Source organism: Spermophilus citellus, assembly GCF_964194105.1.
Source record: "Spermophilus citellus genome assembly, chromosome: 3".
Classification (NCBI taxonomy): Eukaryota; Metazoa; Chordata; class Mammalia; order Rodentia; family Sciuridae; genus Spermophilus; species Spermophilus citellus.
In genome coordinates, this window is record NC_138184.1 from 213,355,982 (window position 1) to 213,374,378 (window position 18,397).

General features: G+C 34.3%; 1 protein-coding gene across 6 annotated transcripts in view; it reads left to right on the forward strand.

The window, feature by feature from the left end:
- The window catches only part of NUP205 (nucleoporin 205), a 69,604-nt gene that overhangs the window by 38,960 nt on the left and 12,247 nt on the right, over positions 1 to 18,397 (forward strand). For 5 of the 6 annotated variants that reach the window (XM_081285365.1, XM_081285366.1, XM_081285369.1 and 2 more), the window contains 13 exons: positions 2,252 to 2,401; positions 3,644 to 3,715; positions 4,061 to 4,218; positions 4,788 to 4,868; positions 5,963 to 6,154; positions 6,684 to 6,951; positions 7,054 to 7,152; positions 8,270 to 8,418; positions 9,350 to 9,541; positions 10,340 to 10,461; positions 11,357 to 11,495; positions 13,442 to 13,568; positions 16,080 to 16,156. In XM_081285365.1, the coding sequence (XP_081141491.1) occupies positions 2,252 to 2,401; positions 3,644 to 3,715; positions 4,061 to 4,218; positions 4,788 to 4,868; positions 5,963 to 6,154; positions 6,684 to 6,951; positions 7,054 to 7,152; positions 8,270 to 8,418; positions 9,350 to 9,541; positions 10,340 to 10,461; positions 11,357 to 11,495; positions 13,442 to 13,568; positions 16,080 to 16,156 (1,826 nt within the window). Of the gene's footprint in view, positions 1 to 2,251; positions 2,402 to 3,643; positions 3,716 to 4,060; positions 4,219 to 4,787; positions 4,869 to 5,962; positions 6,155 to 6,683; positions 6,952 to 7,053; positions 7,153 to 8,269; positions 8,419 to 9,349; positions 9,542 to 10,339; positions 10,462 to 11,356; positions 11,496 to 13,441; positions 13,569 to 16,079; positions 16,157 to 18,397 lie in introns of those variants that run through there. The other variant, XR_014020975.1, reaches the window with a different exon arrangement.

Sequence of the window (18,397 nt, forward strand, 5' to 3'; positions counted from 1 at the left end):
TCGGATGTAGAGTATTCTATTGCTTGGCACTCAAATATTTTGAATTTTAGAGCATTTTGAATTTGGGATTTTTGGATTAGGGATGTTAAATCTTTTTTAACAAATTTATAAGCTCATGATGAGTGATTTGATTTATACAGTATTTGAGGGGAGCAGTTATAATTTTTATGGAATTCTGTTTTGATTTTGTTACTTTGCATTTGTGTTATTGTGGATTGCTTTTGTAATTTGTGATTGAGAAGCCTGACATTTTAACTTCTATCATAAGATTATTTAAACATATCTTACTATGGACAGGATTTGATTCTTCTTCTTTTTTTAATATCTTCACTTTATTTGTTATTTGTTTATTTGTTTGTTTATTTATTTATTTTTATGTGGGTCTGAGGATCAACCCAGTGCCTCTCATGTGCTAGGTGAGCAATCTGCTGAGTTACAACCTCAGCCCCCAGAATTTGATTCTTTTACTAACAAAATTTAAAGATTGTGTTGAAAGGGATAAGAAAATTTTAGATTAAAAAACTGATGGAGGAAATTTACATTTTTTTGACTGAAAGTGATTATACAACTCTTGGTTTACTTTTTTGGTGTGTAGTCAGATTTATGTCTTAAAATAAAAATTTGAAAACTGTTTCTAGTGAAAAACATAAGATGGATAATAATTATCACAGACCAAGTATCATTAGAATTCTACTTTTTTCTTGATTAATATTTAACAATTTTCTGAATTCAGTTTATATCCAGACCATATGGCTTATTATGTTTTTTAAAAAATTACTTTATATTATCTTTTTATTTTAGGAAATTGAGGCTCACAAATTATACCAATAAATTTCTATTATTAGTAACTGGAAGCTTGTAATTTACTTTTTTTTTAATATTTATTTTTTAGTTATAGGTGGACACAGTATCTGTATTTCATTTTTTATGTGGTGCTGAGGATCTAACCCAGTGCCTCCCACATGCTAGGCGAGCACTGTACTACTGAGCCACAACCCCAGCCCTTAACTTACTTTTAAGAGTGACACCTTTGGGAATTATTTAATGGCAAAACCTTTTTGCACTTCATTTTCAAAATAAGTTTCTTATTTTTTAGTCCTGAGATTTTGTTTATATAAAAAGCTTTTAGAAACCCTGTCCTCTCTTCCCTCCATTGTTGGGAATTGAACCCAGGGCACTGTACCACTGAGCTACATCTCTAGCATTTGTATTTTATTTTGAGGCAGGGTCTCAATAAATTACCAAAGCTAGCTAGATGCATAATTATAATCCCAGCTGAGGCAAGAGTATTACAAGTTTGAGGCCAGTCTTAGCAACTTAGAGAGGCCCTAATCAACTTAGTAAGATGGTCTCCAAATAAAAAATTAAAAAGGGCTGGGGGGGTGGGCTCAGTGATTAAGCACTATTGGCTTCAATCCTGGTACCAGATAGATGGATGGATAGATAGATCACTGGTACCAGATAGATAGATATAAAGATAACATAACATAAGATATATAAGATAGCCAGCCAAGACTAGCCTTGAACTTGTAGTCCTCCTGACTTAATCTCCAGAATTGCTGGGATTATAGGTATGTGCCACTGCATCCAGTAAAACTCTTTATATGCCTAGCTAATCAAAAAGAATAGTTAATATTTACTCATTATGGTATGGGTTTTTTAAAAAAATTGATCAGCTTTGCATCAGTCTATAAATATTGATATTTGGTGAGTTTTATGTTTGCACTATTATCATTTAGGACTTCAAAGGCAAGCATATAAAAATAATACTGAATTCAAAACTCCTCATATATGTAATTCCTACCCCTAGTTATATGTTAAATCAAATGTTCTTAATTATATTTAAAAAATCATAAAATTGATGCAGTATGGGTTTAACTTTAAATATGTGAATTTTATGATAGTTTTTATGAGATATATATTTGAAAATACTCTTCAAAATAAAATATTATGTATTAATATCACATAATTGCAGACTTAGAAGAGCCTTATGAAATTATCCTGGTAATGAAAACTTGATTCTCTTATTCTTCATTTGTTTTAGCTCATCTTTTATAGATATATACTGTGTTACTTTTTCTCCCTTTGTATCTCTTTTTCTTTTAGAATTTTACAGAGTAATATGATGTTGCCAAGTTTCATAAATTGGCTTCTTTACATGGGAAAATATCTGATGAGTTATGGATATTTAGGTCTGTTCTGATCCTGTGTTATTACTCTGAGAAATTAAATTTATATGTTTAAATTTCAGAATATGAAATCTCTATGTTGAACCAAATGTCATGGCTTATGAAGACGGCTTCAATAGAACTAAGAGTTACTTCTCTGAATCGCCAGCGATCTCATACCCAGAGGCTCCTACACCTCTTACTAGATGACATGCCAGTGAAACCATACTCAGGTGAATTTTGACACTTGTTTTATTGTACTCATAACTGGTCTTTGTCAATCCAAGTGCAAATCTGGATTTTATGCTAAGTATGTGATTGTCAACCAAAACAGTTCTTTCCACTATAAGAATATTTTTCCTTAAAACACAAAATTTAGCCAGTGCAGTGGCACATGCCTATGATCCAGCTTCTCAGGAAGCTGAGGCAAGAAGATTGTGAGTTCAAAGCTAACCCAGGCAACTTAGTGAGGCCTTAAGCCATTTAGCAAGATCTTGTCTCAAAATAAAAAATAAAAAGGGCTGGTGGAAATATGGCTCAGTAGTTAAGCACCTCTGGATTCAATTCTGGTACCAAACTACCAAACAAAACATAACATTAAGCTGGGTGTGGTGGCACAGGCTGTAATCCCAGGGGCTGGGGAGACTGAGACAGGAGAATCGTTATTTCAAAACCCGCCTCGCAACGGCAAGGCATTAAACAACTCAGTGAGACCCTGTTTCTAAATAAAATACAAAACAAGGCTGGGGATGTGGCTCAGTTGTCAAGTGCCCCAGTACCAGGGGGGGGGGGGGGGAAGGAAGAAAGGAAAACGTAAAATTTAAGATCACCCCATGGTTGTCATTTTATTTTTGTTTTAAACATCCACAATACAGTTATATACAAAGTGTTTTGTTGAGTTTCTCATACTGAGCCAGGGTGACCTAAGCTATTTTGCTTTTTTTTTTTTCCCCCTGGTACTGGGGATTGAACTCCGGGGCCCTTAATCACTGAGAGACATCCCCAGCCCTATTTTGTATTTTCTTTAGAGACAGGGTCTCACTGAGTTGCTTAGCGCCTCCCTTTCACTGAGGCTGGCTTTGAACTCATGGTCTTCCTCTCTCAGCTAAATGAGTCACTGGGATTACAGGTGTGCATCACTATCCAGCTGACCAAAGTTATTTCAGTATGTCTTACACATGTGAATTAGAGATAAGGTTTTGAATCATTTCTTTATCATAATTGGATCTTACCAGTTTTGAAATTGTGATTATCCTCTTTAAAATTGTGGATGATAGTATAGGGATGGAAAGAATTAGATGAATGTTGGTGAGTCTTCATCAGTGTTGGCATTTGAATTTCATTAGCAAAGGGCTTTTTGACCTAGACATAGTGACCTAAAAATAAAATGCACAATGTTTTGTCATATTCAAAGAAATGTAGTTTTAAGAGTTTGTTCTTTATTTTTCAATCAATTATTATTGATACTCCAACAGATGGTGAAGGAGGAACAGAAGATGAAAATAGGTCTGTTTCTGGGTTCCTTCACTTTGACACTACTACAAAAGGTAAACCTTTAATTTTATAATACATTTATTTTGTAGACATAGCCAGTTGCTTAAAACTCATGGAGATTATTGTGCCTGCAAATTCTGAACTAGTATAGAAAAACTATGTAAAGCAATATTTGTCATTTATAAATGTTTTTAATAGCTAGGGTTATAGGATAAGAAGGAAATTATTTTTGTAAGTGGATATAACAGAAATAAAATCAGATTTAGATTTCAACAGTCTTCAGTTTCTAGACTATTGCCCTTTCTGAACAGAGTAATCTTGGAGTGAGCTGAGTATGAGGGTTTGTTTGTCTCTTCAGATGCCCCAAGTACAATTGATTTACTGCTTTTTATTTTTAGTACGTCGAAAAATTCTAAGTATTCTTGACTCGATTGACTTCAGTCAGGAGATTCCTGAGCCTTTGCAGTTGGATTTTTTTGATCGGGCCCAGATTGAACAAGTTATTGCTAACTGTGAACATAAAAATTTACGGGGACAGACAGTCTGCAATGTCAAGGTGAGGATTGCTTTAAGTATCCTGAGTACAAATGGTTCAGTCATTGATCCATAAGAAAAAGTAAAACTTAATCCAACCCCTCCCCCAAAAGAGATTTTGGTTTCTAGCTTATTGGTCTGTGTGTGTGTGTGTGTGTGTGTGTGTGTGTGTGTGTGTTTATTTGTTTCATTGTTTTTTTAATCAAACAGCCAGGAAATAAAACTTAATAGACCACACTAATTGTTTAAAAGGTTCCCCATCTCCTTCCTTATCATAATTATTTCACTGAAGTAGTACTATGGAGAGTTTTTAACTACTTAATGTTCTATCAGGCAAATGGTAATGTCCTCACAGAAAGAAGAAGATAACCAGGGCACTTTTATTGACTGCCACAGAGGCTCTTTGGTACTATTTTCTGGAATGTGAGAGATTCTTAGTATTTTTGTGTGGAAATTGAACAGTGCCATTGTTAGTTTATGAGTAGAGATATCTGAAACTCCCTTTAAGCCAGTTTATAGTAATTACTAGGGGTTATTATTTCTACCAGTATCTGAAATCGTCTGTTGTTCTTTTTTTCCCTAATTCTATAGCTTCTTCATAGGGTTCTGGTAGCTGAAGTAAATGCTCTTCAGGGTATGGCAGCCATAGGACAGAGACCACTACTAATGGAGGTAAGTTCTATTGAGTAGGTTAGTTTTATTTTTTTAATTATTTAAATGACCTAAGTTACTTGTTACAAGACAAGACTGTAAATTGACTTATAGTTTATCAATTAGTAAACTACTTAATTATTTGATGGGTGCAGTGGATTACATCTTGTAATTGCAGCTACTCAGGAGGTTAAGGCAGCATAATTGAAGTTCAAGACCACTTTCAGCAATTAGGGAGATCCTGTCTCGAAATAAAGTAAAAAAGGACTCGGGATGTAGTTCAGAAGTAGATTGCTTGCATAGCACATGGTAAGACACTGGTATAATCCCAGTATCACAAAACAAAACAAAACTCATTAAAAATTAAACCTTCATGGAGTCTTTCACTTTTTAAAGAAAATTTTTTTAAGTTGTGGATGGACATTATTTTATTCATTTATTTATATGTGATACTGAGATTTGAACCCAGTGCCTCACACATGCTAGGCATGTGCTCTGCCACTGAGCCACAACCCCAGCCTGAGTCTTTCACTCTTGATTTTTTAATTTTTATAAACTGAACTGAAGCTTAATGTCTGGTACATCACATAAATTTTCTGATATGCAAGTTAGGGATTTAGACTATTAGTGAGAGAGGAGAGTCATTTTTTCATTACAAGTGAGGGAAGTTATGGGTAAGAGGTCAGATGGGAAGAATCTTATACATAGAAACACATCTGGCTAGGCCAAGTAGAAAGTCAGAAATAAAGACGTGTTAGGAAAACATGCATTTGAACTTGGTGTGTAAGCAATTCTAGGGCTCTAAACTAAATATAAAAAGACTATTGCAAGGAGAAAGATGGGGTTACAAAGTTTATTTCCATCTATACCACCTCTGTCCCTGCATCTTTCTCTCTCTCACCCTCTTCCCCCTGTATCCCTCTGTCTCACAAAGAACTTTATATGTTAATTTTCATAGCGTTGGCCACAAAAATAACATGAAAAGATATCTGCTGCCTGGTATGCATTGTGGGTTTTCGAATAAATGTTTTCTGAATAATTGACAGGAACCTATTAATAACAGACATTATTTGCCTTTGTGTATTAACCTAGCATTTCAATTTCTGTGGCTTTAGGAAATCAGCACTATTCTTCAGTATGTGGTAGGAAGAAACAAATTACTGCAGTGTCTTCATGCAAAACGGCATGTGTTGGAGTCATGGAGGCAGCTGGTAGAAATTATACTGACAGCTTGTCCCCAGGACCTCATTCAGGCAGAGGATCGACAACTGATTATTCGTGATATTTTACAAGATGTACATGATAAGGTGACATGCTTCCTAAAATAGTTCATAAGGTTGAACAAATATATGCCATTTAAACAATATAGTTTGTCATCCTTATTTTCCATTTTAGATTGAAAGTAAAATAGAGTTGTATGATACCGGTCTCAAGGCTTTGCTTAAGAAAGGGATTAATTCTGTTAAGTAGGGGCTCCCAGCTACTATAGGTATATCAGAATTGTCTAGCGAGCTTTGTAAAAATATACATAGATAGATCACTCTCCACACCTACTGAATGAGACCCTAGTGGTGAGACCATTTCTGTGAATTTCAACAACAAATAAATTAAACATCCTTATGGAATGGAATTTTGATAGGAATCCCTTCTAGTTAAGAGTGCCTGTTTCTCTGCATCATATTTAAATTTCTCCCTATATATTAGCTTTTTTCCCTTTGAATGTTACTTATATTCCATTTTTATATTGTTTTAGTAGTTGAAAAGTTAAATATATACAAACTTGTCAATGGTAGCTGAAAGCAGGATCCTCACTCTGTTTTGCCTTTGTACTTTAAGATACTGGATGACGAAGCTGCACAGGAATTAATGCCAGTTGTCGCTGGTGCTGTGTTCACCCTGACTGCTCACCTAAGCCAGTCGGTCCGCACAGAACAGAAGCAGCCATTGGTTTCAGGACCCAGAGAGGCCCATTATCCGTTAATGCTTGATAGTTCTTTCTTCTCACCTCCTCCAGCAGAGAACCCATTGGTGGGTTTTGCTTCTATTGGAGATTCTTCACTTCACATCATATTGAAGAAACTGTTAGACTTCATTTTGAAGACAGGTTTTTTTAATCTAAATTTTCTATAAATTACAACTTTTAATTTGTTTTAACTTTAATTGAAAAAATGGTTTTCAAATGCCTACATCTATTTGATCTTCCCAGGTGGTGGATTTCAACGAGTGAGGACTCACCTATATGGCTCTCTGCTTTATTACTTACAAATTGCCCAGAGACCAGATGAACCAGATACTTTAGAAGCAGGTAGAATTAGATCAATTCCTAGTCTTATTCTGTTTTTAGAGATGATTACTTTAAAAAAGAAAATCACTTCTCCATCTTTTGGCTAAGCACACATATAATTAATGAATCTTAACATAATCATTAAAGACTAAAATCAAGGATACCTATTCAGTTCATAAGAATTATGAAGATTAGTGCATGAATACTGTAAGGGAAAAAAATACCCTCAAATAAAGTGTAAGCTTTATTTACGTCTGTAACTCTTCTCACTTACCTCGAGTTCTGTTGAGCAAAATATGTCATCCACAGAGTTGTACAGTGTCTCCCTTCCCTTTGCACAGTATATATTTAGTTGATGCTTTAAAAATGGCTTGTTAAAGGAAGTTATCAAGATGCCAGTTTAAAAACTGCTGCTATGTAGTTGTTGAAGAAAAATCACAAGGTTAATTTCATATGTAGGATATTGTTTTATTTGGTGTATTTACAAATGTTTTCTAAGGTTTGCATGAATCTTATATGAAATGTATGATCATACTATTAATTACCATTGAATATTTAAATCACCCTTATAATGGAAGTACTTTTTGTTTTTACTAAGTACTTCAACTAAAAATAATAAAGAATAAGAATGTGTTGGACATGGGGGCACATGCCTTTGGTCTCAGCTACTTGGGGAGACTAAAGTGAAAGGATCATCTAAGCCACCCATTGTGTTCAAGGTCAGCTTGGGCAACACAATGAGAACCTGTCTAAAAACAAACAAACAAACAAAAAACCCTATAATTTTGGAGGAAGATTTTTGTCTACATTATACCTGTTCCTTTCTAGCCAAATTTCTCAAAAATCTCAATAAAAGATAACAGGAGATTGGTTAACAGGATAAACAGAGGATATTGATTCTCTTGGAGTCTCAATATTTATTTTGATTTAAGTATGGTTTATTATTTTTGTGATACATTGTTATTTTAGTACACAAGCATGATATGTGCATGGTGTTTGTGAGGTTCACCTGGCTGGACTAATTGGTGGTCAGTGGTCCTTTGTGTACATGTAGTAATGGAAAGATTTTTTTTGTTGTATATGAGTTATAATTACTTAGTTACTAAACTGAGTGTTTTTTTCTGTTTTAACTCTTTAGCAAAGAAAACTATGTGGGAAAGGCTGACAGCTCCTGAAGATGTATTTAGCAAATTACAACGAGAAAACATAGCCATCATTGAGAGTTATGGCGCTGCCCTTATGGAAGTGGTCTGTCGAGATGCTTGTGATGGTCATGAGATTGGAAGGGTAAATTAACTGTTAATATTGTTACTGAATAAGTATTTTTGACTTTCTGAATGTGTAAACTGAGTCAAGTTTTAAAACTTAATATTTATCAGATTGTATACTTTTTATGTATTTTTCTAGGTTTTCTATAATACATACAATTTTAGAATTATTTTTAAAAGATATTTAAAAAACTACTTTAACAAGCAAATGTCTAGGTTCAGCTAAAATATATATATCATTTATTTATTTATTAGTTCTAATCAGTTACACATGATAATAGAAAATTCTTTGATTCATTGTGCACAAATGGAACAAAATTTTTTACTTCTCTGGTTGTGTATGAAGTAGAGTCACACAATTAGTGTAGTCATATATGTACCTAGGGTAATGATGTCTATCTCATTCCACCATCTTTCCTACCCCTTTGCCTCCTCCGTCCCCCTTTGCCCCACCCAAAGTTCCTCCACTTATCCCATGCACCTACCCCCGCCATATGGATTATTAGCATCCACTTATTAGAGAACATTCGGCCCCTGGTTTTTTGAGATTGGCTTATTTCACTTAGCATGATATTCTCCATCTATTTACCTGCAAATGCCATAATTTTGTTCTCTTTTAATGCTGAGTAATATTCCATCGTGTATATATACCAACAGTTTCTTTATCCATTCATCTATTGAAGGGCAGCTAAAATATATTTATGCCATTATGTTAATGTGTTAGATTTTGTTCAGAAATTTAACTTTCATCCTGAAAGTTTGTCTTTTATTAATAAATTGAGATTCTGTATACATATAGTTTCAACTTCTCAAGAAAACAATATAAGGAAATTTTATTGCAAGTAACCTTCTTATGAGAAAAGTTTGTAACTATTTTCAAAAAAGGCAATTATTCTTATTGATTTTGGTAGCCATCAGCATGTTTGGACTTTGTTTCATTCTTCCTTTAGATGCTGGCCCTGGCTCTCCTTGATCGGATTGTTTCTGTGGATAAGCAGCAGCAGTGGCTTTTGTATCTTTCTAACAGTGGCTATTTGAAGGTCCTTGTGGATAGCTTGGTAGAAGATGACCGTACTTTGCAGAGCTTACTCACTCCACAGCCTCCTCTTTTAAAGGCCCTTTATACTTATGAATCTAAAATGGTAAGGTTTCATTCATATTTACTTTTAGGTCAGCAGTTCATTTACTCTGGGCTGTAGATGTATGAAGGAAAATTAATGTGGCATACATTTATAATGTTTCTATCATATAAGCTGTAATCATTTTTAAGGAGTTTTAAATGGGGTATGTGTGCTAATAATCATCTTCTGAATATGCAGAAGACAGGATGAATTGATCCTGAGAGGGTTAGTTGAAAAATGGACTGCTGCTAACTTATTCAGCTTGCCAGTGTTGGTCAAATGACACCAGGTATTCCTTGAGGAGAAAGCAACAAAGTTAAAACTGTATTAGTTGACTTTTGGAAATTCCGTTGTACTGATTCAGTATATACTTCATCATTTTCTAGTTCTGAAATCTGTTTTAGAAGCAGTAATGTCTTAGATTCTTCATTAATTCTTTTCTCCTTCATTTATTCAACAGGTGTTTATTAAATACCTACTATACCCAGGTGCATGATATTAAGTATTAGAAACAACTTAGTATTGGTAAAACAAACTTCCCTACCCTCCATAAGACTACATGATGATGACAGAAACTACAGTGTAATTGAATATTTAAATCATTCAAAGTACCATATGCAAGCCCCTTAGATATGTTGTACCATTGAGTCCCCAAAAAACCTATGAGAAAGGAGGTTATTATATACCCTTGCAACTGCTCAGAACGTCTTGTCTTCAGTGGTGACTAAAGATGAGAAATGTGTCAGGAGTGTCTCATTTTTATATAAGGTCCTTGGACATGATTTCAACAGTGGTAATTTTCCTTCCGCAACTTTGTAGGCATTTCTCACAAGAGTGGCTAAGATACAGCAGGGTGCTTTAGAGCTTCTAAGATCTGGAGTGATTGTGAGACTAGCACAATGTCAAGTCTATGACATGCGCCCAGAAATGGACCCACAGGGGTAAGTGTCCACAACTAAGTTGATTAGGCTCCTAGTAAAGGCTAATTATGGCTCACCTGCATTACTATATTACCTACAGGAAAAAAAAATTATTTTGTTATTACTTTCTAAACTTTTAAATGTGAGAATTATTATTTTCACATTACCTAAAGGGGGGGATGCAATTCATGTCCTGTCATTATCACTTATCTTTGCAAAGTCTCTTATTTATTAACTTTTATTTCCACGTCCTGCTTCAATTCCCTTTCAATAGGCAACCATTATCATTTGTCTGAAAATTTAAACATTTATAATAAAAGAAAATTTATTATCACAGTATTCTGAGGCCTAATTTTAAAGATTAAGTGATTTTTTTAAAACCTCATTTTAACTTATTTTAATCTTGTTTTATATTATGTAATGAACAATGTAGATTTGTTTTTGGCTCAAATATAAGAGAGGGAAATAACTTTTTGGTTTCTTATTTTTGCGCTTTGTTTTTATTTTTTTGCAGTGCTGGGAATTGAACCTAGGGCCTCACCTGTATTAGGCAAATGCTGTACCTCTGAGTGATACCTCTTACTGCATGATCAATAACCTTTGTTTTTATCTATTTCTTAGAGTCTCTGTGGCCCAGGGGAACATTAGGAGATGTTTGGAGCATTACATTTCCAAATTTTACAAATTTTTCTTAGTAAGATTTTTCAAATTTCAACTAACTCCATTTTTAGTAAGCTGTAAGTTTAGGTAAAAACACCTATTTGTTTCACTTATATGTATATGGGATATAGAGTATTTACTAGTAGCTTCACATCTTAAGTCAACTGGCCATGTAAATAGTAAGGAATTGTTAAGATCTGATGTTAATTCTTGGAATATTACCCTCTCCTTTTCATTTTGGTTGAAATGAATCAAGCATGTTTGGCATGAGAGACCCTCCAATGTTCATCCCCACGCCAGTGGATCGCTACCGGCAGATTCTCCTTCCAGCTCTCCAGCTGTGCCAGGTCATCCTCACGTCCAGTATGGCCCAGCACTTGCAGGCAGCAGGGCAGGTAAGATGAATTCATGCTTAGAGATTATCTAGTACAAAATCCTCCTTTTACAAATGCAGAAACATTGCATAGGAAGCCAGGTGGGTTGACCTCAGTCCTATTTGTGGCACAGCTACCTACAGAAAACAGGCTCCCTTATACTTTTCCCTGAATTACATTGGTTTGTTTTATATTCTTGTTTGAATGAAATATCAAGCAAATTAATAGACTAGTGCAATGGAAAGTAAAAGGTCAGAATTTGTTCCTCTAAAAAATAGTTACTATGCTGGTCATGGTGGTGCATGCCTGTAATCCTAGCAGCTGGGGAGACTGAGGCAGGAGGATCACGAGTTCAAAGTCAGCCTCAGCAAAAGTGAGGCATTTAGCAACTCTTAATAAAATGCAGAATTGGTCTGGGGATGTGGCTCAGTGGTCAAGTGCCCCTGAGTTCAATCCTCATAGCAAAAAAAAAAAAAAAAAATAGTTACTATGATAGGAATAAGCTGGTTTTTAAGGTGTAATTTAACTAGATATTTAAGAGAAGAATATGCACAGAAAATATATTAAAAATAGCACCATATTTATATGCAATGTTTACAGAATGAAATAATTTAAATAAATCAATTTTCTTTAGGGCTGGGGTTGTGGCTCAGTGGTGGAACACTTGCCTAGCATGTGTGAGGCCCTGGGTTCAATCCTTAGCACCACATATGAATAAATAAAACAAAGGTATTGTGTCCATCTACAACTAGAATTTTTTTTTTAATTGTCTTTAACACCATAAATTAGTTTTATTTTCATTCAAACATTTATTTCTGTTTCTTTAAATTAATAATACATAAATTAATTCTCACTGTTTAATTAGGCCTATCATGATTCTGTAGTCTTCTGTTATATTGCTTTAGTATATTTGATACTTTTAGGAACTCTTCTGAAGTGCTTTGAATTCTGGTAATTTTATCTGCTTTCTTGCCATTAGGCTCAGGCTTGTCTCACCAGGATAGATGCTGCTATTTCTAAAATGATAACCCTATTTTACACTGTAGTAGTCTAGGTGACATCCTACTGCCCTTTCTACACATGGCCATTGAGTTAGTTCTTTTCTTGTTGTCTTTATGGAAATTTAAGATTTTATAGTAGCAGTGGGACATAGACGTAAGACGTTGGTTCCCTAATACCAGTCTTGTATTGAGTGAAGTAGAATCACTAGAGCTTCTTCAGCAAGTACAGATTACTGATTCACATTCAGTGGTGGGCAACACTAAGGATCTGTATTAAAATTAAAAGCTGGCACAGTTCCAGAGTGATTGAGGTATTTAGCATGTTTTGGCTTAGTCTCTGCCTTCAAGGCATTTATAATCTAGTTGAGATAATCATATGAAAGTGCTGAGAGAATCTTCCATGATGGCAGATTAAAATAAAATAAAAGGTCAAGGTGGAAAGGCAGAGTTTTTATCTCCTTTATTCTACATCAGAAAGCTTTACTTGATTGTTCCCATGTCATGGTAGTCAGACTTTTCATATTGCAACTTCTCAAATTCAGTAACCATATTATACTCATTAATTTAAAATTCTTATTCTAATTCCATTTAAACAAATAAATAAGGGCCAATTAATAGTTCTCACATATTAGTACCAGGTTATACTCTAGTCTTCTGAAGTAGCTTCTAATGTTAATTTACAGACTTGGAAATAGTTCTTACCTTTAACTTAGTTTTAGTTAAATGATTGCTTGAATTTAGTTAAATGTTTGCTTCTTGAAGATTAAATGTAAACTTGAATTTAGTTAAATGTTTGCTTCTTGAAGATATAAAATACATGTAAGTGCAGAAAACAATTGCTTCTCTTATTCTTCCTCATTACATTGAATTACTTGCTTCAACATTATTAAAAAGATGAATTACACATTTATAACATACTTCTTACTCTTCTTCCTGTTTCTCCGTGTTGCCTATTCCATGGCTCAGGTGTTGCAGTTTCTCATTTCGCATTCAGATACCATACAAGCAATCCTCCGCTGTCAGGATGTTAGTGCTGGCTCTTTGCAGGAATTGGCTCTGCTGACAGGAATTATAAGTAAAGCAGCACTGCCTGGTGAGTTAATTGTATTGAGTGGACTTTTAATTTTTCTTTACAGATTGATATATGCTTAATGAAATCAGTTTTTTGTTATCTGGCAGCGGTGTATGATTTATTTGAAATTGGTACCACTAACATGCCTTTTTAAGTAATATGTTATAGAAATGATATACACTCATTATTAAAAAAATTTAAAAGTTCAAGGAGATAATTAATAACATTTAAAATCTCATTATTTAGATGGGTGTGATGGCACGTGCCTGTATTCCCAGCAGCTCAGGAGGCTGAGGCAAAAGGATCAAGAGTTTAAAGCCAGTCTTAGCAACTTAGTGAAGTGCTAAGCAACTCATTGAGATAGTGTCTCTAAATAAAATACAAAATAAGACTGGGGATGTGGTTCAGTTGTTGAGTGCCCCTGAGTTCAATCCCTGGTGTATTTACACACACACACACACACACAAACCTGACCCAAAAAACAAAAAAATCTCATTACCTATAAATTGCCAGATGTTAACATTTGATGAATAGGTTCAAACATTGTACTGTGTATAATAACTGAGAGAAAGAGGGAGAGAGAGAGAAATGGACACATGCAAAGGTGATTACCTTTTCACATGCTGTTTTAGAAGACATTTAATTTTATACAAATTTGACAGATTTAAAAAAACTCAATGAAAAGAAATAAAAGGGATTGCTAAATTCTAAAAAAAAAGTTTCTTCACTACAGTAGTATAGAGATATAAGCTCTTAAAAGGTCAGTATGGTTATGAGAAATTATGGAAAATAATTAAAATTTTTTGTCACTTTTTCCTCCAATATAATTCTTTACTTACATGTAAATTTTAGAATCAGTTAACTCTCAGATGTGAAAGATGAAGTGATGTGTTCTTTAACACTTCCTCTTCTACCTTCAATTTATGTTTGCATGTTATCTTTACTTTGTCAGGTTTTATAACATTTACAGTCAGACTTTAAATCATAGTACCTTTAGTTGTTTATTTTTCTTTATATATTTACATGGATTCACTGCAAAACACCATTTCTTCTTCTCCATCCCTTTTCTTTTTGGGGGGTTGTGTCTTGATATTTTTGATTTTTATTATAGATCCCTTCCCTCCAGGAAAAAAAATAACATTCTCCAAATTGCTAATTGTTAAGAATGTTTAAAGGCTGTCTTTGTTTTGGAATGGCAGCTTGACCAACTATGATTGTCTTTTTTCCTTCAGAACATGTAGTATCAGTGATAACACTTGAATATTTATTAAGCATTTATATGCCAGACAATGTTAAAATCACTTAATTGGTTTGAGGACACAACAGTCTTGTGTAGTAAAACTGTTATCCACATTTTACAGGCACAGAAAGGTTAACTTGTCCTAAGTCATATAGATAGCACTGGTAGTGTAGTTTCCTAGACAGTGTGGCTTCTGTTTCTGTGTGCTTAACTATAAGCTATCTCCATTTTTTTGTTGCTCTGGAGAAGTCTTAGATAATCAGATTTCACCCACCATCCCCGAGGTCTTTTCTTCTCTGAAGATGCCTGAGTAGCTAAACAGTCTGGGTAGGGAGAAGTTGAGATTTGGGAAGAGCTGTGAGCATGCCTGTTGAGGTACTTAGAGCCTGTCCCCTTCCTGAAGAGATCTCAGGGTCCTCTCTACCCAACCTGTGGTATGTCTAAGTTTCCAACTCAGTCCAGCGGTCTATAATGAGACTGAGCCAGGCCTGCCTTTATTGCCTCTACAGAGGTCCCAGTAGTGCCATGAAGTGGTTCTCCTAGTGATTTTTTTCCTTTGAGTTCTCTAAGACTTAATTAATTACTCTCAATATGCTTGTCTGTAAATTGCGAGGTCTCCGAGAGCATTTGTTGGTTTATCGTCTTTCCTCTATGTTACTTCTGAGGGATAGATAAGAATCATGAATATGAGTTTAATACTGCTCAGTCCACCAGAAATTTGTTTCTTTTTCTGTCAGCCACCACCATCACTCAGTATTTATAGTATAAGTTGGCCCCTTTCCTTTTTTAGTGAAACTTCTTTCTATGTCTAAAGTCTTTAATTAAAAAGTAGTTAATGGGCTGGGGCTGTAGCTCAGTGGAAGAGCACTTGACTAGCTTGCATGAGGTACTGGGTTCGATCCTCAGCACCACATAAAATTAAACAAATAAAATAAAGGCATTCTGTCCATTTACAACTACAAAAAATAAAATAAAAAGTAGTTAACAATGTTGAGTTTAGGAAGTAATTTTAACTTTTATGGTTATAAATAAAACATTTTTCTTGAAATTTTTTAGTGTCTTTTTTTGAAATCACTAATCTAAATTTTAGATTGTATATAAATGCAGATGTGCTGCTGCAGTGTTATTAATATATAAAACTCACTTAGTCTTTGTAGAATCATATTTCTCAAAACTTTCATGGCAAAAATCTGATCATACGCAAAACAATGTAAATCTCAGAACCTCTTTTACTATTTTTTAGTTTTTATTTTAGTATAGAACTGTATTTAAAAGTATTCCAAATTTTGTAGGTATATTAAGTGAACTTGACGTTGATGTAAATGAAGGATCTCTAATGGAGCTACAGGGACATATTGGAAGATTCCAGGTAACTGATTCTATTTCTAAATAGCAGTTTAAAATGTGTTATAAAACATAAAAGTTGTCTGGCCCATGAAGAATCTTCAGCAATGAAGAATCATTGCTGCCTAGATTGGGCAACTCCTTTCATCTGTTTTAATTGATTCTTTATTATCTCTGAATAACATGTTTATATTGCTGCTACCTGATTTCCCATTTTGGAAATCAGCTTTGGCTTTCCATTAAAGAAGATGAGAATTTAGATCTTGTTAGTTCTTTTGTTCCACCATACAATTTGCATATTTCTCATCGCACCACACCAAAAGTCACTATAATCACATCATAATTTTGGTTATATTAATATTTAATGTTACATTATTATGACCATGTAAATGACATTTATTATTAAGCTATGGACGTTACTGCTACTTTTCTATGCAATGTTTTGTTTTCTCTAGAGTTGGTAATTGCTGCAGCTTTTTAAAAATTTGTTTGGTTTTTTATATACTTATTACTAATGTTTCTTACACTCTCCTCCAGGTTTGTAATCGCTCTTTCTTTTTGGGGGTATGTGGAATTGAACCCAGCAGTGCTTATCCACTGAGTCACATCCCCAGCCTTTTTTTATATTTTATTTAGAGACGGGGGTCTCGATGTGTTGCTTAGGGACTTGCTGCTGATGCTGGCTTTGAAAATGCAATCCTCCTGCCTCAGCATCCTGAGCCGCTGGAGTTACAGGCGTGTGCAACTGCATGCAGCTCCTTTGAATATATCCAAACATACTGGATAGTTTTATCAATTAGGCTTTAATTAATATATATAATTTTATTTTTAATTTTTTTCTCTTTCCATATTTTTTTATTGGTACATTAAAATTGTACATAAAAATGGGATTTGTTGTTACATATTTGTACATGCACACAATATAACAACATAATTTGGCCAATATCACTCCCCAGCACTTCACTTCTCCCTCTCCACTGGTTCCTTTCCTTTAGCAATCTCCCTTTGATTTTCATAAGATCTCTGCTCCCAGCCCCCAAACCTTTCTTTTGTTATTCCTCTTTAGCTTCTGTGTGAAAGAAAATATACAATCCTTGACCTTCTGAGTTTGGCTAATTTCACTTAACATAATGGACTCTAGTTCCATCCATTTCCTGCAAGTGACATAATTTTATTTATCTTTATGGCTGAAGAACATTCTATTGTGTATAAATACCACATTTTCTTTATCCTTTCATCTACTAATGGACACCTAGTCTGTTTCTACAGTGTGACTATTGTGAATTATGCTGCTGTAAACATGGTATACATATGTCACTATAGTATGTTGACTTTAATTCATTAGAATAAATAAATATAGAGGAGTGGTGTAACTAGGTCAAATGGTGGTTCTGTGCCTGCTCTTTTGAGGAACCACCATACTGTCAATCAGGTATTTTATCATAGTTTCTGGGAGCCTCCTAACCTGCTTTGATCTAAACACCTTTCCTTTTTATTTGCTACAGCATTCATATACTAGAATTTATATTCCATTATTTTCGTATAGTAATTTTCTTAACCTGTCCTCTTTTCTTTTTTTTATCTTTTTTTTTTAAAGAGAGAGTGAGAGAGGAGAGAGAGAGAGAGAATTTTTAATATTTATTTTTTAGTTCTCGGCGGACACAACATCTTTGTTGGTATGTGGTTCTGAGGATCGAACCCGGGCCGCACGCATGCCAGGCGAGCGCGCTACCGCTTGAGCCACATCCCCAGCCCTACCTGTCCTCTTTTCATAAATTGTTTTTTCAGTTTTAAAAGAAAAATGTTAGGGCTACATATGTAGGTCAGTGGTAGAGAGATTGCCTGACCTATGTTTGATTCCTAGTACAACAAAAATATCAGCATTTTTATGTACATTTTAAAATTCTGGATTAAATGACATGGTGTAACTGGGTCCAAGGATATGTCTATAGTATTTTTGACAGCATGTTAGGAAACAGCTGCCCAGAAAGGTAATACTCTCATCAGTGAAACCCAGGTGCCCTGTGTTTTTTTTTAGTCTTCTCACTTTTTTTTACCAGTAAGGAGGAAAAAAAAAATCTTTTTGATGGATCTTTTGTAAGGTGACCTTTGGAAATGTTTAAGCATATCTATTTTATATATGTAAGGCATATTTGTAAGTTTAAAAAATACTTCTGACTATTTTGGCAAAAGAAGTTTATTTCATAATTTGATTAAAAAGTTTTGCCTTATTCAAACTTATTTAAACATCAGTTTACATAACAAA